The sequence below is a fragment of the Engraulis encrasicolus genome, chromosome 8, assembly GCF_034702125.1.
Source record: "Engraulis encrasicolus isolate BLACKSEA-1 chromosome 8, IST_EnEncr_1.0, whole genome shotgun sequence".
Classification (NCBI taxonomy): Eukaryota; Metazoa; Chordata; class Actinopteri; order Clupeiformes; family Engraulidae; genus Engraulis; species Engraulis encrasicolus.
Window position 1 is genome coordinate 54,216,642 of NC_085864.1, and position 24,556 is coordinate 54,241,197.

The 24,556-nt window shown below is 43.9% G+C and overlaps 1 protein-coding gene across 1 annotated transcript in view; it reads left to right on the forward strand.

Moving 5' to 3' along the window:
* Nucleotides 1-23,820, forward strand: part of LOC134454725 (sodium channel subunit beta-4-like) — a 73,711-nt gene extending 49,891 nt beyond the window's left edge. Inside the window, exons 2-5 of the mRNA XM_063205882.1 lie at nt 4,015-4,166; nt 9,282-9,516; nt 11,535-11,655; nt 17,542-23,820. Coding sequence (XP_063061952.1) covers nt 4,015-4,166; nt 9,282-9,516; nt 11,535-11,655; nt 17,542-17,635 — 602 coding nt within the window. The 3' untranslated portion in view covers nt 17,636-23,820. The remainder of the gene's footprint in view (nt 1-4,014; nt 4,167-9,281; nt 9,517-11,534; nt 11,656-17,541) is intronic.
* Nucleotides 23,821-24,556: the final 736 nt, after the last annotated feature.

Below are 24,556 nucleotides of genomic sequence, written 5' to 3' on the forward strand. Positions count from 1 at the left end.
TTGTAAATGTAACATAATCTACTAATGTAGTGATTCTCAAACTGTGGGCCGGGGCCCACTGGTGGGCCCTGAAGGTATTCCAAGTGGGCCTAGAAATAATTTTCTACAAATGAATATCATACATTTGTGTGTGTTGCTGTTGATTTATGTGTGGTTTATTGTTTATTGGGTCAGAGGTGGGCCCCGAACCTTTGTGAAAATTTCAAGTGGGCCCCAAGTTGGAAAAGATTGGGGACCCCTGTACTAATGTAACATAATGCCCGGATCAAGCACAAGGCATTGACCCTCGCCTACAAAACCATCACAGGAACGGCCCCAGCTTATCTGAAGGACCTACTAACGCCTTATGTTACTGGAAGAGAACTGCGCTCATCCAGCACAAGCCGTCTGGCTCTGCCATCCAGTCGCTCTAGGTACTCCCAGTCAAGATTGTTCTCCGTTGTGGTACCCAAGTGGTGGAACAGTCTCCCAGAGGCAGCAAGACTGAGCACATCTCTTGCAGCTTTCAAGAAACAACTAAAGACATTTCTCCTTCGAGAGAATCTACTAGACTAATGCTTGAACTGGCCTTGCCCCAGGGCAGACTCCTGACATGATGTTTAGTTTAGTTTAGTTTAGTTTAGTTTGTGAGTGTGTGTTTGTGTGTGTGTGTACTCGTTATTTACTCTTTATATTTAAACAAAAAAAACAAAACAAAAAAAAAACAACTAACCCCTCTTTGCAACTGCACTTGTTGTTCTGTATATCTCCTGTGCACTTTGTATTTGCTTGTGATGTTGGCTTGATTATGTCCTCTTTTGAAAGTCGCTTTGGTTATAAAGCGTCTGCCAAATGCAATGTAATGTAATGTAATGTACAAAGAGAGTTTTTCCATATCTGTGCTACTGCAAAGTCTTGTGTATGGTTTTGTGCTACTGTCTTCTCTGTGTCATAATTTGAGTCCTTGTACAAAGGATGGCATCATCACTAGGATTGCACACACACACACACACACACACACACACACACACACACACACACACACACACACACACACACACACACACACACACACACACACACACACACACACACACGCATGTACTCTCACATGCTCACACATGTACACACGCACACACACACACACACACACACACATGAAACTTACACACACACACGAAACTTACACCTACTCTCATATGCTCACGCATGTACACACGCACACACACACACACACACACACACACACACACACACACACACACACACACACACACACACACACACACACAAGCACACACACACACACATGCACAAGCACACACACACACACACACATGCATGTACTCTCACACACTCACGCATGTACACATGCACACACACACATACACACACACACACTCACACACTCACACACGCGCTACACACACACACAGACATGCACAAGCACACACACACACACACATGCACACGCACACACACAGAAGGTGCCCACTGGTGTCTGGGATGTCAGCAGTAAGTGTAGGGAGGAAACAACAGGTTCCTGGCACACACACACACACGGACACGGATATGCACACACACGGACATGCACACACACACGCGCGCGCGCACACGCACACGAACACGCACAAGCACACACACACACAAACGCCTATGAACACGCGCGCACACACACACATACATGCCCATGAACACGCGCACAAACACACACACACACATTATGGAAACAACAGGTCCCTGGCACACACACACACACACACACACACACACACAAATGACGCAAACGCACACGTTATGGAAACAACAGGTCCCTGTAACACACAGACACACACAGATACAGACACACACACACAGACACACACACACATACGACGCAAACGCACACGTTATGTAAACAATAGGTCTCTGGCACGCACAGACACACACGCGCAGACACACAGACACACACACACACACACACACACACACACACACACACACACACACAGAGACACACACACACACACACACACACACACACACACACACACACGACGCAAACGCACACGTTATGTAAACAACAGGCCTCTGGCATACCGGTTGCCAGAATAGCAGGAGATAGTGCCCAGGGTTGTCTCAACCGGGCAAGCAAACTAGGCACATGCCCAGGGCCCTTGCCCTTGCCTGTAGCCTGTTGCCCAGAACCAGGGCCTGCCCTTGTCGATTTGCTGCCCTAGGCCAGCATGAGTTCAGCGCCCCCCTATGCGCTCATTTTTTCAGTTTGCTGCCACCCTGGTCCTGCTCAACACATTGGGTTGTTTGCAGTTGTTTTGTTGTTTTTAATGTTGGTTTACTTCAATTCTGTTCATTGTGATGAATGTATTAGACTCCTACAATTAGATTAGATTAGATTCGTTAGATTTTTTTTCCATCCCTGATTACCTGGTGCGGCGCCCCCTACTGGAGTGGCGCCCTTAGCATTTGCCTATACTGCCTATGCCAAGGGCCGGCCCTGCCCAGAGCTATTGAAATGGTGGCCCGGGGGCCAGATGCGGCCCTTGGACAGCAAGGCTCTGAACCCCAACAAGCCCCTTGAAATGCTGAATTGTTTTTCAGAATTTTGAGATAAAAGTACGGGTTCCGTATCAAGCTGAAACGAGACATGGGACATTAAAATGCAGGAAATTATATCTAAGAAATGCAAAACTCTCTGGGGGAGGACCACCAGACCCCCCACCTCAATGAAGTGTCCCTTATTTTTTTCATTGACAGTCGGCAACAATAACACATACGGTAATTTCGGGCGAAAGACATGGCGTAGGGTTAGGGTTAGGGTTAGGGTAACTGCATGTACTCTCCCTAAACTGATAAAAGCTTAGCAACGTAACACAAACCCCAGAAATGGCATATCTATCTCGGTGGGAAACGTGCAGCTATTCCGACAATAGACATCAATGTCGGAATAGCAGCATGTTGGAATAGCGTCATGTAGCCGTGAATCATACACCAGAAAGTGTTGGACCAGGTATTGCAGTGAGCATGTTTTTCTGTGTATCCGTTTGTCTGTCTGTGTGTTTGTATTCCTATGGAGAGTATAATGTCTATGCGTGACTTGTTGTGCAAGGTGACTTCTATTGTATATTACAGGAACAGTCCACCCTTTTTTGATTTTCACATATTTGCAGTATTTCCCAGCTTTATTCACGAATGTGCATATAATTTTAGTCTATGTGTTTCCATTGCCTAGTTATATTATAGCCAAATTAAGCGAAGCAATGCAAGTCTATGGGAGCAAACAAAACATCATCAAATGTACTTGTAAACTACTTTAAAATGAATGTAAAATTCACCAGAGTGCAAAACAGGCATTTAATCCTGTCCTGTGATCATTTGTGGCTTGATGCTAATGCCTCCATTCACTTCCAGTGATTATGCTAAGCTATGCTAATAATTCTGATAGAATAACTCTAAGTACTGAAAAATCTGAGAAGAAAATGATACACACTTTCATGAATAATGCTTGGAAATACTGCAAATATGTGAAAAATCAAAAAGGGTGGACTGTTCCTTTAATGAATGGAATGTAACATACATATCAGAGAATCGTATATGAGAGTGAGATAAAGCAGGCGGGTTCTTTTCCGGTATCCACTTTACGTTGGGTGAACGCCCCTTTAGGAGACCTTTGATTCGCAGACCTTTGGAGTCTTGAGGTTGAGAATGAATGGAGTTCCCTTAGCGCTGTAGATGGCTGTAACGCACGTCTTGTGCAAACACCACGAAAAGAGAAGAAGGAGGAGGGACAACGCCCCCTTAGGAGACCAAATTTTGAGCACACGCTTTTGCATTGAGTGGGCATGTTTCGATTCCTCTTATTATATATCCAACCTTTTTGTACGTATAGTGTCATCTATGAATGGAATGGAACACATAGTGCCATCTGACCTTTAACCTCTATTAATGAATGGAACACATAGTGCCATCTGACCTTTAACCTCTATTAATGAATGGAACACATAGTGCCATCTGACCTTTGACCTCTTGTGCCTCCAGGTGTTTGGGGGGCTCAGGCGCTGGAGATGTCGGTCGGCAAGGTGACGACCATCGAGGCGATGAACGGGAGCTCCGTCCTGCTGCCCTGCACCTACGCCAGCTGCATCGGAATCTTCAACCTGGAGTTCAACTGGGCCTATAACAAGACTGACGTAAGGACACACACACACACACACACACACACACACACACACACACACACACACACACACACACCTGGAGTTCAACTGGGCCTATAACAAGACTGACGTAAGGACACACACACACACACACACACACACACACACACACACACACACACACACACACACACACACACACACACACACACACCTGGAGTTCAACTGGGCCTATAACAAGACTGACGTAAGAGGGAACACACACACACACACAAACACACACACACACACACACACACACACACACACCTGGAGTAAACTGGGCCTATAACAAGACTGACGTAAGGACACACACACACACACACACACACACACACACACACACACACACACACACACACACACACACACACACACACACCTGGAGTTCAACTGGGCCTACAACAAGACTGACGTAAGGGAACACACACACACACACACACACACACACACACACACACACACACACACACACACACACACACACACACACACACACACCTGGAGTTCAACTGGGCCTATAACAAGACTGACGTAAGGACACACACACACACACACACACACACACACACACACACACACACACACACACACACACACACACACACACACACACACACACACACACCTGGAGTTCAACTGGGCCTACAACAAGACTGACGTAAGGGAACACACACACACACACACACACACACACACACACACACACACACACACACACACACACACACACACACACACACACACACACACACCTGGAGTTCAACTGGGCCTATAACAAGACTGACGTAAGGGAACACACACACACACACACACACACACACACACACACACACACACACACACACACACACACACACACACACACACACACACACACCTGGAGTTCAACTGGGCCTACAACAAGACTGACGTAAGGGAACACACACACACACACACACACACACACACACACACACCTGGGGGCGTATTACAGAAACTTCCTATCTTGATAATCTTATCTTATCTGTCTAGTTACCGCGGCAACGACACTTAAGGACCGAATTTAGGAAAAGCGTATTACAGAACAGCATTTCCTAAGTTGGTTTGCGCATCCTATCTCAAGTTAAGAAAGGGGTATTATAGAAGCATCCTAACTTCGAAAAATCCTAAATAATTGGTCCTAACTTTAGGACAGCCACCCAGCTGTCCTAATTCCAGTTATCCATTGATTTGTTAGCCAAAATTTTGCTGGTGTTCATCACCATTTAGGCTACCCACGCTCAGCTTGCTGTTTCAGCCAGAGCTAACAGTGAAGTCTATCCGGGAAAACAACGCAATTGTGAACGGATGAAATGTTAATTAAATTAGGCTATATTGACTGACCCAAACGATGTGTGAAGTGAAGATTTGATGATAAATATAGCCTACTTTAATTTGAAGTCCGATATCAACTTCCTTAATTGACAGCCGACCATGGGTCAAGCCAAGTCGGCTAATTGTCATTTATTTATATAGGCCTACATGCGCTGGTCATACAAAGACATTTCATGAAATTACGTCTTAACTGTTTTGCGTGCATTCGCTTGGAAAAACAAAGCATTGGGATGAAAATATGGAAAATGGGAAGCACTTTATTGGGACTGAAACCACAATGCATTTGGTCAACTTGAGGTTGCAGGCAGCGAGAATGACCTAATTTCGTCCTCACAGATGTTGCTGTATTATAAATCCGTTCGGTGGAACGTCACTAATAAGTGCGTTATTTAAAAGTAATGAGCTTAAAAAGTTTAGCGAAATATTTACGTCCTCTTCCTCTCTGGTTTAGTATCACGCAGACCGCGAGATGCAGCAGCAGTCAAATCTGTGCATTCTAGCTTGCGTCGCACTACTGTTGCTAGGTAGCGGTGCATTTGTTGTCAGGTAACAGACATAAAAAGTAGATCGTAGATTTTATATCGCTACTTTAGGATTCCTAACTCAAGATAAGATAGGATTTCCAAAGATAAGATAAGAATCCTAAATGAAGTTAGGATTTGTTTCTGTAATACCAAACTGGAAAAAATCTTATCTCAAGTCAAAAGTTAAGATAGGACGACTGAAGATAGGAAGTTTTCTGCAATACGCCCCCTGGAGTTCAACTGGGCCTACAACAAGACTGACGTAAGGGGCAGCACACACACACACACACACACACACACACACACACACACACACACACACACACACACACACACACACACACACACACACACACACACACACACACACACACACACACAAAGACACACACACACACACACACACACACACACACACACACACACACACACACACCTGGAGTTCAACTGGGCCTATAACAAGACTGATGTAAGGGGCAGCACCTACAGAACTACTATCACACACACACACACACACACACACACACACACACACACACACACACACACACACACACACACACACACACACACACACACACACACACATAATGTAATGTGTAATGTAATATAATGTAATGTGTATTATAATGTACACTGGCGTAACGCAAGTACTTCAGGCCCCTCTGCAAACTACCAAGAATGGGCCCCGGAACGAAAAAAGAGGGCCTAATATCATGTGGAGGGGGCCCATTTCTTCATGTCAAGGGGCCAATGTGGGCCCCCAGCCTCGCATGGGCCCCCCTGCCTCACGGGGGTATACTTTACGGCCCTGACAATGTAATACAATGCAATGTAATATGGATTTAAGCAATATGACCCGAGTGGGAGGGATGATGTTGACGGATATCCTCCCTGGTGTGGTTCGGACATAGGCCCGAAGCCAAAGCCTTCAGGGAGGATATCCGTCAACATCATCCCGACCACAAGGGTCATATTGTTTTTATACAATAATTCAGTTACCAACAAAAATACCAGAATGCATTTTCGAATGAATGTTTATTAGTTACCTTCATCATTAGTTGTTTACCTGCTCCGCTAAGCTAAGTAGTTCCGAATTGATTGTATGGTTGCTATGCAATGACGAGCTGGCAGTGCCAGCGCGCAAAGTTCCTTGAAACTGTGTGATGCGCATTTCTGTGTGGACTGCGACTGGGCTTTGCTTACTAAAATGATGCAAGATAGATGTGAACACTGTGCAACTGCAATATTTGTAGTTAGATGCCTACTTTTGTAAGCCAGGTTTTTGCATTTTTGTGGACCGCACACTGTTATTAAACATTGTTATTAGCTGCGTAGAGACACCCCCCCCCTTTCCCTCTCCTGTCCCGCATGAGATCCGAGCGCTGTTCTCACACAACACAACAACACAAATCAATCCCTTGTACGCCTATGACAGTGTTTCCCAGCCTTTTTTGTCTCGAGTACCCCCTAAGCCTTTTCTTTGTGCCATGAGTACCCTGTAACTCATGTTCTATATCACTTTCTCTATCCCAATGTGACTATGTTACACTACATTACATTATGCTATTACTATGTTCCATGCATTTGATAAAATTTCATTTTTCCAAGTATCCCCAGCAGTGTGCTCGCGTACCCCTAGTGGTACACGTACCCCTGGTTGGGAAACACTGGCCTATGATACCCTGGTGTCTGCTTTAGGCTACTGCTGAAGGCTACAACTTTGCTGCTGAAACACTTTCTCAGCCAAACGTCTGATGTGTGTGCAAACCCGAGGAAGGGGTTCGTGTTTTCCCTCCCAATAAACTAAAAGGCAAAGAGAGATATCCTCCGCGCTCCTGCACTTCACAATCTGGTGTGTCTCGGGAAAGGACTTGGTATATGCAGGGGAAGAAAGGAGTCACCGGAGCATCTTCAGATGTGGAAAATAACTTGTTTTATTGGGCAAGCGCCAAGACTAACGTTTCAACGTTCACACGTCTTCTTCAGAGTCAATCTTGCCCAATAAAACAAGTTATTTTCCACATCTGAAGATGCTCCGGTGACTCCTTTCTTCCCCTGCAAACTAAAAGGCAACTCATTCCAGTTCCAAGCGGCCATCGTTTTTAATTGCATGGCACCCGGTATCTTGCTTCCAGATGCCCACTTTCTAGTCTACTAATTAATTAATCATTAATTTGCATGTGGTGGACGGAAAACTTGTTGCTGATATTTTTTGAAAGGCATCTATTCCCTTCCCTCTCCCGCAGCGCAAATGAGATCCGATTATAGCGGTTCTCACTTCTTACACTGCAGGAGACTGACATATCCTTGCTGTCTCTGTGTCAAAAAGTGTCCGTTGTCCCACATACCTCCCGTTTGAAACTATCTTACGTGTATGAATATTTAAAATAGGCTATATGTTGGATTGCCTTCAAAAGCAATGGGCAGTCATGGGTGAGCGGTTAGGGCGTCAGACTTGCATCCCAGAGGTTGCCGGTTCGACTCCCGACCCGCCAGGTTGGTGGGGGGAGTAATCAACCAGTGCTCTCCCCCATCCTCCTCCATGACTGAGGTACCCTGAGCATGGTACCGTCCCACTGCACTGCTCCCCATGGGGCGCCACTGAGGGCTGCCCCCTTGCACGGGTGAGGCATAAATGCAATTTCGTTGTGTGCTGTGGAGTGCTGTGTCACAATGACAATGGGAGTTGGAGTTTCCCAATGGGCTTTCACTTTCACTTCAAAAGACCACGAAATAGCGGCCGCAGAGGTGTGCCAACTGCCCAGACAACTGCACTAGAATCAAATAACTTCTTTCCTCTCTGCCAGAATCCAGCTACCAACTGCTAGGATAGGCTACGCGTCTCTGTCATGCGGGTGTGCGTGCGCCCAACTTAGTCCAGCATAGAACAATGGAATAGAATGATGGCGAGTTCAAACTACGCGGCCCTGGTTACATTCACTTTCTCCGCAGTAGACTATGACATAGAATGATGGCGAGTTCAAAATGCGCGGCTCTGGTTACATTTTATCCACAGCGGAGTGATTATTAGGTGTGATGAGTCCTCTTTTGTCTCCGGGGATGATGTCTACCTCCTTGCCGACGCATAGAATGCCAGTAGAACGCGTCTCATCCAATCAGATACCACAAAATAGATTGACCGGATCTAACTTTTGTATAATATAATGTAATGTAATGTAATTTGTATTATAATAATGTAATATAATGTAATGTCTGCACTCCACAGTACATGATTCGGGGCCTGATCCCAATGGAGGGTAAAGATGCGCGAATCCATATGTACCCAGAATGGTCGGAGCGCGTGGAGTTTGTGGGCAACACCAAGACCAACAACAACATCTCCATCGTCCTGATGAACATCACATTTGAGGACGCCGGGGAGTACACCTGCTTTGGCAAGAACCCCAAGGAGAAGAACCGCAACCACAGCGCCACGGTCACCCTAGTGGTGGTGGACGAAAGTACGTACAAGTTGAAGTTCAAGTTCAAGTTTATTGTAGCCATATCAACAGTATAGCATACAGGAATGGCTAGGAATGTCTTTTGGTTTGCTCACAAATTTAACAACACAAATACAAATAGCTAAGACAAATAAATAAAAAAAACCAAGAAAACAAGAGGGGTCATAAAAAACAGGGAATTACGCATACAAATAAACATTGAAAAGTGCAATAAGACTGTAGCAATACAGTACATAGTGCAAGGTAAGCAAGCGGTGGAAGGCCAGGCAGTGGGGTGTTTGACGACGCAGGAGAGTACACCTGCTTTGGCAAGAACCCCAAGGAGAAGAACCGCAACCACAGCGCCACACTCACCCTAGTGGTGGTGGACGAAGGTACGTACAACACGCCAACAAGCCTACACATAAGTGACACATAAGATTTTCTTTTACTTCAGACATGTATAAAATTTGCATCTTTTACCTGACATGTTTCGGCGGTATGACTTCCGTCTACATCAGAGGGTCACCCTGGTGAAAAAGACCCTGAAGGTCACCCTGAAGTAAAATCAAATCTTGAGTGTCATTTAACCCATTGTGTCCTTTGAGACACATATACGCTGCACTGAGGTTCTTGAGATTTGACCTGTTTTATTAAAAACGTGGGTAAGTTACAGCTGAATGAACACATTCTAAGGCAAAACGAGGGACCAAGCTTTTGAATGTAACTCATTTCATCTTTGTATGTGCTTCGGAGTCTGATATACTTTGTATTTCGGATGTAATAGGCAGAGGGCCCCTTTTCCCAAAAAGGGCTTAGGAAAAAATGGGTTAAACAGTTAGACAATTCTAAAAACGCCATTGATTTCATCACTGATGACTTGTTTCCTCCCTCTTTGTTCATCAGGATGACTTCCATTTCATATTCTCATCATGTGTCTAGGACCACTGTGCCATGATATCAACAAATATGGAGCAATAACAGAGGAAATGCTACTTGGGTGCCCTCACAATATGCTTCATTGGCTATCACAGGGGTGGCCTATTTATTTATATAATACAGTGGTGTAGTCTACGTAGAACGCGGGTATACGGAGTATACCCACTTCTAAATTTCAGGGATTTCAGTATACCCACTTAAAATTGATTGATCCATTGTTGTCAATAGCACAAATATATACAGTATACCCACTTCAAAAAATGCTCAAATATACAGTATACCCACCATAGAAAAGTAGACTACACCACTGATATAATATATTACATTTTAATACTATAAATGTTTATATTAAGAATATTTTAGGTCTGCTGACCATGGCCTGCCCCAAGACACAAAATACAAAAACTAGAGTTTGAAAATTACAACAACAATGGACATTATAATGTTGAGTATCTCATGGATCCTCTCGGGGTCATAAATGACCCCAGAGGTGTTTTGATTATAAATCCCATATAGATGGTCCAAATCTCACAAAAATCATTGACAACATGCACAACATATGTATTGACAAACTCCTAGAAGGACAAGTTTTTCATAAATGACCCCAGTCGGTCGCTTTAGGGTTAAGACCGTCTTACTATTCCCTTGGATTTAGCCAAGCGTCGCTGTCGAGAGAGTTGAGTTGCTCGTACGAAGGACTTTGCTAACCACCCCCCTGTCAACCTAGCCACAACAACTTTTGGGGTATTTTTCCACATTCAATATCCCACTTGCAAATCCCGCTGGCAAGAAAATGACCTTTCAATTGAACGAGATATTCAATTAAGCTTCTGTCGTCAATTATATCATCACAAGGCCAATTAGGATATCGGAAAGTGTCTTACCCTGTTCTTGTTTAAATCGCTCTTTGTAAGTCGCTCTGAACAAAGGCGTCTGCTAAATCCTAATGTACAGTAATGTAATGTAATGAAAGAACCCAGTGTTTTGTACGTACAGTATGGTGAGACGGGAGACTAACAGCCTCGCTGCATTGGTTTCTTTTCCTTTTCCTTCTCTCCTTCTTTCTTTGCCTTCTCTTGGCGCTGCGCTGCCCCCTCCAGTGCGGGTGGTGGACAACACCATCACCACCATCATCATGTCTGTGGTGGGAGCCGTCATTGGAGTCCTTGTTTTGGTCATGGCCATCAAATCGCTTGTCACCCGCTTTGTCCTGGACAAGAAGTAAGTGTTTGTTTTGTGTGTGTGTGTGTGTGTGTGTGTGTGTGTGGTGTGTGTGTGTGTGTGTGTGTGTGTGTGTTCATAAATGCGTGTGGAGGTTGACATTTGACTGAAAGATCAGGTATGATTTTAATTGCAGACATCCAAATTAAACGATGGAGCACACAGTCATCTTGAACATGGCATGATGACATGATTTCATGTCTGGGGATTATGCCAAGAACCTGGAGAAGTAGTAATGCAGGTTAAAGGCAGTGTTGCCAGATTGGGCTGTTTCCCGCTCAATTGGGCTGCTTAGGATGGCCATGTGCGGGTAAAAATGGCATTTAGCAGAAAAACCCACCCAATTTTTGCCATAGACATCAATAGAATTGGGCAGGATTTTTTGCTTCTAGGCGGGTTTTGAGCATTTTTTGGGCTGGAAAACATCAGCCTCATCTGGCAACCTTGGTTAAAGGACCAGTTCAGTCAATTTCAATAGGCTGTTGTATTGCTCACGCTACCCTTGACTTGTCAGTACCCGGTGATGCCACATTTTTCGGCTAAGCCCTTTCCGAGATATGAGCTATTCTAATGGGGGCAGCGTTTGAATACATTTAAAAAAAAAATAACATAGGCCTACTCCAATTATTTTCCCAAAAGGTACCACTGTTTGCTAGTTGTCTGCTGATGTTGTATAACCTTTCAGATGTTGTTGGGAATAAATAAAAAACTTTTTTTTTTTAAATATGTAAGCAAAGTGCTGACCCCATTACAATGACCAAGATCTTGGAAAAGGCTGAAGAAGGAAAAAAAACCCTCAGGTACTGACAAGTCCATGGTAGTGTGAGCACTACAACTGCATGTTGAAATTGACTGAAGTGGTCTTGTATGTTAACCTTGAGGTAGTGGCATAGCCCTTTAAGGGACTGTACGTTATTTACCGGGGGGGAGGGCTGGTGCGCTGGAAGTCCGGTCAAAAAAAAAAATCATGGCCCCCCCCTCCACCTCAATTTTTTTCCCCATGGCCCTCCCCCCACTTCAATTTTGTTTTCCCATGGCCCTCCCCCTACAGGTACAAAAATGTAATATGTAAAATTGGTAGATGAACAACCATCATGACAACAGTCAGAGTAGCCTACATCAAGGGCGGTTGTCTGCACTATTATGTGCTATCGATATCAGTGGATACCTATGAGAAGCCGCTAGAATCTACCTCTGCGGCTGCATGGGATGCCTTTTAACTCCACTGTCACCAAGACAAATTGCAGGGACGCAGGAACTCATTTTGACCAGGGGGTGCTGTAGTCAGCGAAGGGTCTGGGAGTCCTCTCCCCAAAAAAATGTTTTTTTTTTAGATGCAATTTCCTGCATTCTAATCAAGTTTTAGGATGAAGAATGGCGAATCCCATCTGACTAACTTCTTCATGTTTTATGTAGCCTAACCAAGGATGACTAGATTTTACCTTTTTTGTTTAACATTTCACTTCAAAATTATTAAGTTCTTATGGAAGGGAAACGCGCACCTATGTGGAGGTGAGGGCGTGTTCAACGTTCAAGAGCAAATCTCTCTCTTCTCCATGGGCAGTCTATAATGTGTGAAATTAGAAGAAATGCATGACTAGGCTATGCGATGCACTTGTGAGAGGTGACCGGGCTTTCAAACAATTTAGATTTTCTTGCAATTGCGACTGTGTATCTCAAGATGCATACGATCAGGACCCCTGCCTTGTCTCCCCGCCCGCGCACAAAAGCACGCACACACAGACAGGCATAGGCCTACTGCTTCCCGAATGTGATTAGGCTACACTCTGACGGCCAAAGAGTTTGTGCTGTGATCGGTGAGAGAAGTAGGTTAAGCGCCAAAGCAGCTGGTGCCATTGCTGGCTATTGATACAGGGAGAGTGTGAAAGCCACCTTTAGTTTGCATTTGACGTTGGCCATATTTAAGATGCACTAAAAGGTGCCGCTAAACGGTGGTCAAATCAGCAGCAAGAGGCAAAAGAAACAAATCGCCACCAATACAAAAGTCCAAAACATCTAACAATAGCACAGCCATTTCACACCGCGGCAATTCAATTTTGGCAACAGTTATGATAGACAAGCCACGCACACCATCGGCTGTGCTATAGATTCACCCCATAGCCAACTCCGAGGCTAAGATAGACTTCACCAGCAATAGGCAAGACCTAGCCTACCAATGTGCTACTACGAATCCAATCTCCACCGCAAGAAACAAAAGTCACTTCTTACCTGACACGATGCACAATTTTGGTGACATTCCCTTCTTCCGTCGCACTTTAAATTCACCTAATTCCTTACTTAGTTGGTCCGTTTTTGATCACCAAAGTGATGAGACTTCTCTTCACAACAAGTTAGCTCCTCCAATGGGTTTAAGACCGTGTTGATGCATGCCCAAGCCAACATATCGCTGTTAATACCACTTTTATTAATACCTTGACACCACAAGCTAAACAAAACAAACGTCTCTCTCGGCGGTGCTATGCGACCATTGAACACAGATGTAAAGCACACGGCGGTGCCATTATATAAAATCATGACTTACCAGAGGCTGTGACCACCAGTTGACTACAACACAACACCTCTCCAAAATTCCTCTGGAAATGCCCATCCAATTCGTTGTCAAAACTTCCCAAACTGTTTAGCCCATAGGCCTATAGTTCACCTCAGCTAGTTTGATATTTGCTCACGGTCATTTTCTATGATGCATGTTCCTCCGTAGCACTAATCCTACAGTGAAAGAGAGTCAGCGCGGGCAATCTACAGTAGCTGCACCTGATAGTTCTACAGATACACAGTGCTAAAGTATGCACCCGGACCTTGCATCGCAAAGCGATGTGTTTCAGAGCATTTCTTTATTATTATTTAAAATAATATATGAAAAATAAAATAAAATAAATTCGTTTTTCCCCTTGGCCCTCCCCCTAACTCCGATTTTTTTTGCCATGGCCCTCCCCTCCACCTCATTTTTTTTCATCATGGCCCTCCCCCCCTACGCACCAGCCCTCCCCCCCCCGGTAAATTACGAACAGTCCCTAAGTTAACCTTGAGGTAGTGGCATAGCCCTTTAAGTTAACCTTGAGGTAGTGGTGAATCAGCTAATACGTGAGCCTGGCGTCCTTCTTTTCATTACAGCACTGGCCTAGCAAATAGTGAATAGGCCCGCCAGCGACCCCATCTGCAGTAAGAGGCTACAGTAATAGTGAATAGGCCTGCCAGCGTCCCCATCTACACTAAGAGGCTACAGTAATAGTGAATAGGCCTGCCGGCGACCCCATCTGCAGAAAGAGGCTACAGTGATAGTGAATAGGCCCGCTGGCGTCCCCAATCTGCAGTAAGAAGCTACAGTAATAGCGAATAGGCCCGCCGTCGACCCCATCTGCACTAAGAGGCTACTTACAACAGTGGGCCTGCCGGCGACCCCATCTGCAGTAAGAGGCTACAGTAATAGTGAATAGGCCCGCCAGCGACCCCATTTGCAGTAAGAGGCTACAGTAATAGTGAATAGGCCCGCCGGCCACCTCATCTGCAGAAAGAGGCTACAGTGATAGTGAATAGGCCCGCCGGCGTCCCCATCTACACTAAGAGGCTACAGTAATAGTGAATAGGCCCGCCAGCGACCCCATCTGCAGTAAGAGGCTACAGTAATAGTGAATAGGCCCGCCGGCGTCCCCAATCTGCAGTAAAAAGCTACAGTAATAGCGAATAGGCCCGCCGTCGACCCCATCTGCACTTAGAGGCTACTTACAACAGTGGGCCTGCCGGCGACCCCATCTGCAGTAAGAGGCTACAGTAATAGTGAATAGGCCCTGTTCTATGTACTCTCAATTGACCCGTTCAGCATCAACGTCCTCATGAATGTGTGTGCATCGTTGACTCAAGCACACCAGAGATGTTTTAAGGGTATTACGAGAGACTCCACTCTTCTGGGTGGTACTTCACTCTAGGCTGCCAACGGTGGAGTGCAGACTCTGTTCAGAAAGAATGGGCTGCGCTCTCTCGACAACGGCCACTAGGTGAACTGCAGGCATGGGTAAAATAGGGAGTAGGGTGGCTGTAAAACTGACGAAACACGAACAGACAGTGCAAACACTAAAGAGAGAAAAACTGCCGTTCTGAAGCGTGTACATTGATAAAAAATAGAGATTCCAAAAAGTACACTTGTTATGCTATTTTGAGGGAAGAGGCTGTTCCAGAAGCATAGGAAATGTTTGTTGGTACAAGACATTAAACTACTGACTGGACTGATGACATCGTCAGGAATGCCTGTGTCTGTCGTGCCCACTGCATATCTGAAGTTAGCGTGACCATCCGTTATCTTATTTCGGAGAAAACACCTGTCGGGTTTCTGTACAAGTGAACGGTGCATGGCCGATTCTGGGCTAACGATGCGCACGCAGCCAAATTACGTCATATCTGTTTACCAACTCTAAAGGGGTCAATGGGTGGTGTAGATTCAATTCAAAGAAATTCAAGGTAATTACACCACCATGTGTTCGTATTATGGCATTACTTTGACTTTCAATTCATTCAATTCGGAGTTTTGTACAAGCCAGGTTTATCACTTGTTCTGGAATACTCTCCAAGGGCTGGTTTTAAGAAAATAACACAACTCTAAACTTTTGTTTATAAACAAAAAATACATGTACCGGATAGGCCCATGGTCTCATCTCTGGTGTTTGTGCTTTTCTGTGTTTGTCCTGTTAACTTAACCTGGGGTGCATTTCTGGAAAGCGCAGTTGCTAATTATGTCAGCTACGTTGTTGGTTGCAATGCAATTTTTCATTGGTAACTACTGTAGTTGCTAAATGCACCCCAGGTTTACCAGCTTCTTAGGGTGAATCCCATAACACCCCTTAGCTCTATGCCGATCCCCTTTTCCTCCGTTTTGCTCGTCCACGTGTAGGCGTAGTGGTATCCCGATTCACGTTCAGACAGATGGGTAGGAGTTCGGCGAAGGGCTTTCATCCCCTCCGCGCAGAGATTTTCCGACACTTCACTCCACGGACGGAGTGCTTCGACAGATTTCCCTGAATGCATTGCGATTGCATTTAAAAATGGGCGGCAAACCGCGGCATCCAGATTAAGTACTTTTAGATTAAGTACTTTTGCCGCAATTGTCGCTTTTAAAGTGTAATAATTATTCCATTGTACTAAGTTTAACATTGTCCTAATGTGTGATGGCCCTTTTCTCTGTGAAACGCACATGAAAAAAAATCGCTATTGACGTCAACCTAATGCATGGTATTAGTGACAGCTGTGAGTGTCATTCTGTGATTGTTGAAGGGGCATCCCAATCCATAGGGGTTGCGTTTCAAGCCCTACACCTTGCGGCTTTGTTTGAAAGCGTGAGGGGCAAGAGGAAGGCATATGGGTAGGGGTGGAGATTAGTAATGGGAAAGGCCCTTGGTATAGGCCCCAGGTATAGTAGTATAAATATGCTCCCCTCTCTGAGGATATTCTCTGGCCTCATCTCTGGTGATGTTCTATGGTCTCATCTCTGGTGATGTATATAATATGATATAATATAATATAACATAATATAACATAATAGAATAGAATAGAATATAATATAATATAATATAATATAATATAATATGCCCCAGGTATAGTTGTATCAATATGCTCCCCTCTCTGAGGATATTCTCTGGCCTCTTCTCTGGTAATGTTCTCTGGTCTCATCTCTGGTGATGTATATAATATAATATAATATAATATAATATAATATAATATAATATAATATAATATAATATAATATAATATAATATAATAGGCCCCAGGTATAGTTGTATCAATATGCTCCCCTCTCTGGGGATATTCTCTGGCCTCATCTCTGGGGATGTTCTCTGGCCTCATCTCTGTTTGTGTTTTTCTGTGTTTGTCCTGCAGTAAGGAGCCCCTGGTCAGCTCTACAGCAAACGACAACTCAGAGAATGGCCTGAACAGCTCCAAAGCAGAGGACAAGCCCAAGCCAAAAGCATGAGAGGAGAGGAGAGGAGAAGAGAAGAGGGCGCCTCGTACCACGTGCCAGTGTGGCCGAGTGTGTGTGTGTGGGTGGGTGTATGTATGTGTGTGTCGACATATTACTGTGTGTATATATGTACACATGCAAATACGTATATACACATATATAAATATAATGGGGAAGAAGAGAGAGGAGGGAGGAGGTGTGTACAGACAGATAAATATAACTATGGACTGCTTTACTCTCTTCACCCACAAGGGGAAATGTTATATATATTGTTTGAAACATATTTTTTTTTTAATTCATTTTCTTATCGTAACTACTTTGAATTGCGCTTGAGACTGGATTTATGGAGCGTTTGTTGGGCTGGATTATAAGCATCCCCATGGCAACATCCCCTAGTGAACAGACAACATAATAGTGTAAAATAGTGAAAGCCCCATCTGGGAATCTCCCATTGTCATGGTGACACAGCACTGATGAAAGACACGATGCTGATGCGTTCTTATTTTACATGGAGAGTAGAATGGGTTTACATACGTAAATAACCTTGCATACAATGTAAGTCTGTATATCTTGTTTGTAGAGACATGTTTTTAAATAATTGGTGTAGGGTGTTGTACACTGTGACAGCCTTTTAAAGGAGTATGTCACTATTTTGGGGCTTAATACAGTTAAAATCGTTGGCCAGGGTTTATAAAGGTGGTAAAGTGTCTTATTTTTCATGTTAAGACAAGTTAAAAGAGGAAGTATGTAGCTAAGCTAGTGAAAGTCAATGGATCACTGTAGCATGCTACACGGATACATTGACCTTCACTAGCTTAGCGACATGCTAAGCGACATGTATTAAGCCCCAAAATAGTGGCATACCCCTTTAAGGAACCACAGCTGCTGTCACTCCTATTCACCTGCACTGTAACATCCACACACACACTGCCACGGTCTGGCCAAACTTTCACTGGCACGCCGCAGACCCGTCTCACCTCAGCCGTACACATTAGCCACAGCTGTGGGAGAGATATTTTACCCTTTAGATATTTTAGTGTTTCTTAGATGCGTATTAACCTGATAATGTATTTTTAAACACACACACACACATACAGTATTTGTGTGCGCTCTCATAAGCATTCCAAAACAAATATTAAGAAGGCAAAAAAAGAAACGAAACCACCTTTTTTCAGTGGTTGTCGTTTTGTTTTCTCCTAGGCACAACTCTACAGAGATTTGTATCATAATAATAGTGATGGGTGGGTGACACACAATACAGAAAATCCTGTGAAGAATCCAGCATGGGAAGATATAGGGCTTGTTCACCGCAGGAGGAAGACGTGGGGCTTGCTTATCAATCCAGTTCAGAGCAGACGTCTCCATGTTGCTTTAGATGCGTCACTGGTGCCTGCACATGCTTTTTTTGCTCCCTGCTTCCTGCTTTTTGGCGGGCATTCCTTCCTTTGCAACACAAGGGGGATAAAAAATATATATATGACGATAGGATGATGGAGTGTAAAACAGAGCTCAGAAATATATGATTCAAGCTATACAAATGAGGTTGTCTTTGTTGCAATGACTGAGGTGAATGAGAAAAAAATAGACAATCCCCTTGAAAATATCCCCATTCCCTCCAAAAAAAATTGAATGAACATTTCCACCGCTGCTTTGAAAACCTAACAAGACGAAAAAAAAGAGCATTTAAGCATGTTGAATGATTTTCTATAGACATACTGTATGTATTCTGCACCATAACGACACCAACCTTATACAAGTCCACGATCCTTTTCCTTTTTAATATATCTACGTATATCAGTCTTCCATAGCCAGCTCCTCTATAGCAAGTCTGAAACACCACCATCCATATGCACACTGTTGAATCTCCCATTTACACCGACGCTAACTGTTTGTCGGCCATTTTGGAAAGTTAAGATGTGCCCCTGGCCATTGATGTTGAGTGTTTTTTTTCCAGATATTGAGCTCAATTCCGTGTAAGCGAACAGATTCGCGGGTACATTTCTTTGTGTGTAGAAAAGACGCACTCTTGAATGTGATTAATTATTGCATTTTATTTTAATGGGTTAGCATGACAGGCAGACGTTTCGGCCTAAAAGTAATAATTCTTACCCACAACAATAATCACACTCGAGAGTGCAGCTTTTCACACATGGCTGAGGCTCTGGAACACATGGGTCTGGCAAGCTAGCGAAATGCTAACAGTGCCACATTTTTGGCATTTCACTTCGATCTTTATTTTACTGGTTTGATTCAGCTTGTTTGTGGTTAATACCCACATTAGGACGACTGAGCATTGAGGCTCTCAAACACATGTGACAGGTTTTGGAAAGATGTTTTAGGAACTGAACAGACATGTTTTAGCTTTGGTGAGGGTGGAGACCAAACATCCTCGAGTGAAGCAAGGTGGACTGCTGGGGTGCATCCCAATATGTGACCTTGCCTCCTCCACTTGCCTCCTCCACTTGCTTCTCGTCATGATGACATTACTGACAACAGCATTATATTTCAATATCTTGCAAAAGCTCAATTGTAAAGTCTTTTTCTCATTTGCAATTGGGATGGTGAATAAAAAACAGTCCCTCAAAAGTTGTTGTGGCGAGGCTGACAGCTGGGAAACGTTATCGTTTTCTCCACGGAGGAGGGGCCAGGAGGCGGGACGAGGAGACAAGCACAAGTGGAGGAGTCAAGGACACATATTGGGATGCACCCCTGGTCTTTAAATCGATCAACAACAAGGAAGTTAAACAAAATACTACTTCATGTGTGGCGTTTTGATTAGCCAAATGTGGCAAGTGGTAAGGTTTACTTTATTAACAATTAACAAATAACAACGTTATTAATCAACAACAGAGTCAGAGTACAGTATCAAGTCACACTTGAGTATTTTGTTGTCTTGCTAAAAATGACATCCATGGTGATTTTAAACGATATACTACACATGTATGATGTTAGTAAGCTATACTGTATATTTCTATACTCTATGTATATTCCTCCACTCAAGAATATTTTGGTCAGGGCCTAGATTCCCTCCTATTCACATAAGGAGTTATAGGCTATCCAGAGAATCCCTCCAATTCAAAGGATGTAATCTATCCCTTTTCCCACGTTCTCTCTCTCTCTTTGGAGTCGGTTTGGCCATAGATTGCCCACGAACATACAAATGTTACATATGAATATGAGAGGCCCCTGTGTAATATATTCAACATGTGAATGTTAAAGTCCTTGACCTCAAGTCTCAGGCTAGCTGTGACCAGTACTGTGTAGGTTGTCATTGGACTGTGAGCCTATAACTTTTCCGTAGACACTGAATGAAGGATGCCAATGCTTACAAGCAAAACGTTTGATTGAGTTTGAAATGCCCAGGTTTTTTTTGTCAGAGGTCCTGTGAGGCTATCGCCCAGCTGCACCTCGTCCATAGTTATAAGCTGATGATGTTAATTTGTTCTTGTGACACGCAGCAGTCTACAACGTCCTCAGCCTTAGCTCTCCGATCTGTTTGTTCCCCTGATGTAGCTTAGCCTACTAGCATATTGCACAGCCCTTTAAAACCCCTATTCGGTCCACACACCACAGTTGCTTGCTCTCTCCTCTTCTCTTCATCCATGTTTTCTTGTCTGGACTAAAAGAAAAGCACCATCCATGCGCCTACAAACCTAGTAAATATGCCATTACAATGTTTTTCAAAATAGGAATCGGAGGAATCATAAGCAATTATTGTCACCCTGCAATTTGCCATAATGTCAAAGAAATGATACAGATTCAAACCTTGTACAGAGCAAATACATCTGAAGTTTTATTTGTGAGGAAAGTTTAGGGGGTGGACAAACAGCAAACGGGTGTTCAATACAGTATACTCATCTGTGTCGGAGGAAAATACATTTATTTGACAAGATTATTAATAAATCACGTCATGAGCCAGTCTAAAAACCCAAAAGGAGACAATTGTTATCTTCATCCCTCAGTGAGATAATCTAACTTGGCCAAACCTTACCCTGGTTTTAAACTTGTAGCTCCGTGTCTCAAATAAACCTGAAATGAAGGTTCAGGAAACACTCTAGTAAATGCTTTTCACTGGAAACACTCAGTTGAAAGCAACAAATGAAAATATATAATAAATCACACATTTTCACGACCTCCATAAACACCTGCAGTGCACCATCGCGGTGTTTGAAGGATGTCCTTCTGTGCACTTTAATCAATGTAGACTTTACTTTGTCGGTCAGTGTGATCATGTGTAAACAATGCAGACGCGAGTAACAGCGAAAGTAACCATGTTGTGAAAGTAACCGTGTTGTGAAAGTAACCGTGTTGTTTGCTATGTCAAAGCACTCGGCAAAGCTCCCAGGGTGTAACTGCTAGCCATGTGCTCGAAATGATGAAAAAAGGGAATTATCAATTTTCTCTCAGTTACGCAGCGTTTTTCATTATTATTATTATGATTATTATTTTTATTGTCAATTAATCCAAAGAGTTATCTGTGCTTGGCGTTACTTTGGTGTTGAGAATGTGACCAGACAAAGCAATAATGGTATCGTGTTGGCAGTACTATCATGGCCTTGTACTGATGTGGCAATAGGCTACACCGTGTGCAGCGTCGTGACAACTGTCGTCGTGGCAATACGCCGTGTGTCCCCCTCAAGAGATCCACTGTGTTTTCCAGCCAGTGTTTGGGCCTTTCAGCCATATTGCAGAAGGAAGTCTGCCCATGGACTGCACTGCTGTCTGCGTAGTACACATGCTTATATCTGGATGCGGAAATCTTATACCCTAAACCAGGGGTTCCCAACCTTTTTCAACTTGGGGCCCACTCGAAATTGTCAAAAATGTTCGGGGCCCATCTCTGACCCAATTAAGAAAATGATTTCAAGGCCCACTTGGAATACCTTCAGGGTCCACCAGTGGGCCCCGGCCCATAGGTTGGAAATCTTAACCCTAAACACTGTGCTTGTGCAAGACACAGCATGCTTGCGCGCACAGACCACCCCATTTCAATCCGGTCGGTGGTGAAAAATTACACCTACATTTGACCTACAGTACACAAGATTTATCTGATTTTTCTGGGCAATCAATCATAACACACATTGACTCACATTGAATAACCAAAAGAAAAGAACAGAAAAGAAAAGAAAAGAGTAGAAAGAACATATAACAGAATCCAAACTCTGCCTACATAGTATTATAGTATGTATGCATGTTGCATACCATAATAAACATGCTAAAGATATGTCAACAGTGTTGCCAGATTGGGGCGACTTAGGATGAGTGTCTGCGGGCAAAAATCAGGAAAAATTGGCCATTTGGCGTTTTTTTTTTCAGCCGTTTTGGGCCCATAGAAGTCAATGTAGTTTGTTGAATATGGGCGGAATTTAGCGCATTTTGGCGTTTTTTGAGAAGCTTTTGGGCGGGATTTGGTCAGACACATCTGGCAACACTGTATGTGAACTCCACTTTCACATGGTACCACAGCGGTGTGCAATGCATGGCTATTCTCATAGGAACTGCAGCTTCCAGTGTATGCATGCTTGGCAGGCCAGTGTATGCAGTAGGGAAGCCGTGGCCTCTGCACTGTACAAATGGCAAGCTTCCTCAAAGAACCGTCAGGTGGAATGTTCTGGAATGTTCTCTCTGTCTGAGTTCTCTGAGGAACCTTTTAAAGTTCTTTGCACAACCTAAACGCAGGAACGAGAGGAAAGAATGAACTCTCTGCTAAATGTTCTGGGAAGAACCTCAAATGTTCCTCCTTACTTCCTCAAAGAACCTTCAGTCGGAATGTTCTGGAAAATCTGAAAGTTCTCTTATGAGCCTTAAAAGCTCTCTGTAGAACCTAATGGTTCTGTGAAGAGCCCCAATAGTTCCTTGTAGAATCTTCAGGGGATTCCGCCACAGTGGCAAACAGAGGGTTCTCTGGGGAGCGTTTGATTTGTCCCAATGGGTCAAACAAAAATGCTCTTGGTGGATTTTATTGTTTTTTTTTTTTTTAAAGCAATACTGTTAAAAGAAATGTATGAAAACGCTTTTGTTGTTACTCTCAGAGAACATTACAGCTGACATAATGTATGTTTATTTTTGGTTTTGTTTTTTTTTGTTCTTGCGTTACTATTTACTTGCCTTCTTGTACATGTCTTCTGGTCTATTATATGCACTTTAGGTCCACTCCTACCTTCTGCAACATGTCTTCCCGGTGAATGAGATATGAATATGAATGTACAGGTTCTGCTATCTATCTATCTATCTATCTATCTATCTATCTATCTATCTGTCTATCTGTCTATCTATCTATCTATCTATCTATCTATCTATCTATCTATCTATCTATCTATCTATCTATCCTCCACTCCCTCCCTCCCTACATCTCTCCATACTGTCCATCTCCTTATATTAGCCTTTATTCTCCCCTCTTGGTCCTTTGTGTATCCATTTGTGTGTGTGGGTGTGTGTGTGCGCGGGGTGTGTGTGTGTGTGTGTGTGTGTGGTCTTCTCTTCGTCTCCTCTGCTTCGCCTCTGCACTCTGTCAGTCTCCTGCTGTGTGATCTAGGTGCAGTGCCATTAGTCAGACTGGATTGATTTTCTCTCTTCTCTGTGCTCGACTGCTTCAGTCCAGTGCAGTGCCAAATACATTGCACAGGATTGATCCTCTTCTCTGCGTGCAACTGCTTCTGTCTGGGACAAGAGGAGCTCTGCACCAGAATAAGCCCCGCCCCTTTCTGCAGCGCCTCTCACACAGGCTGCATCACTCTTAACGCCCCCCTGCCTCCAGTCTCTCTCTTAACACCCCCCCCACACACACACACACACTCTCTCTCTCTCTCTCTCTCTCTCTCTCTCTCTCTCTCTCTCTCTCTCTCTCTCTCTCTCTCTCTCTCTCTCTCTCTCTCTCTCTCTCTCTCTCTCTCTCTCTCTCCTGCCCCTCCCTCTCTGCTCTGTGTGTAAATC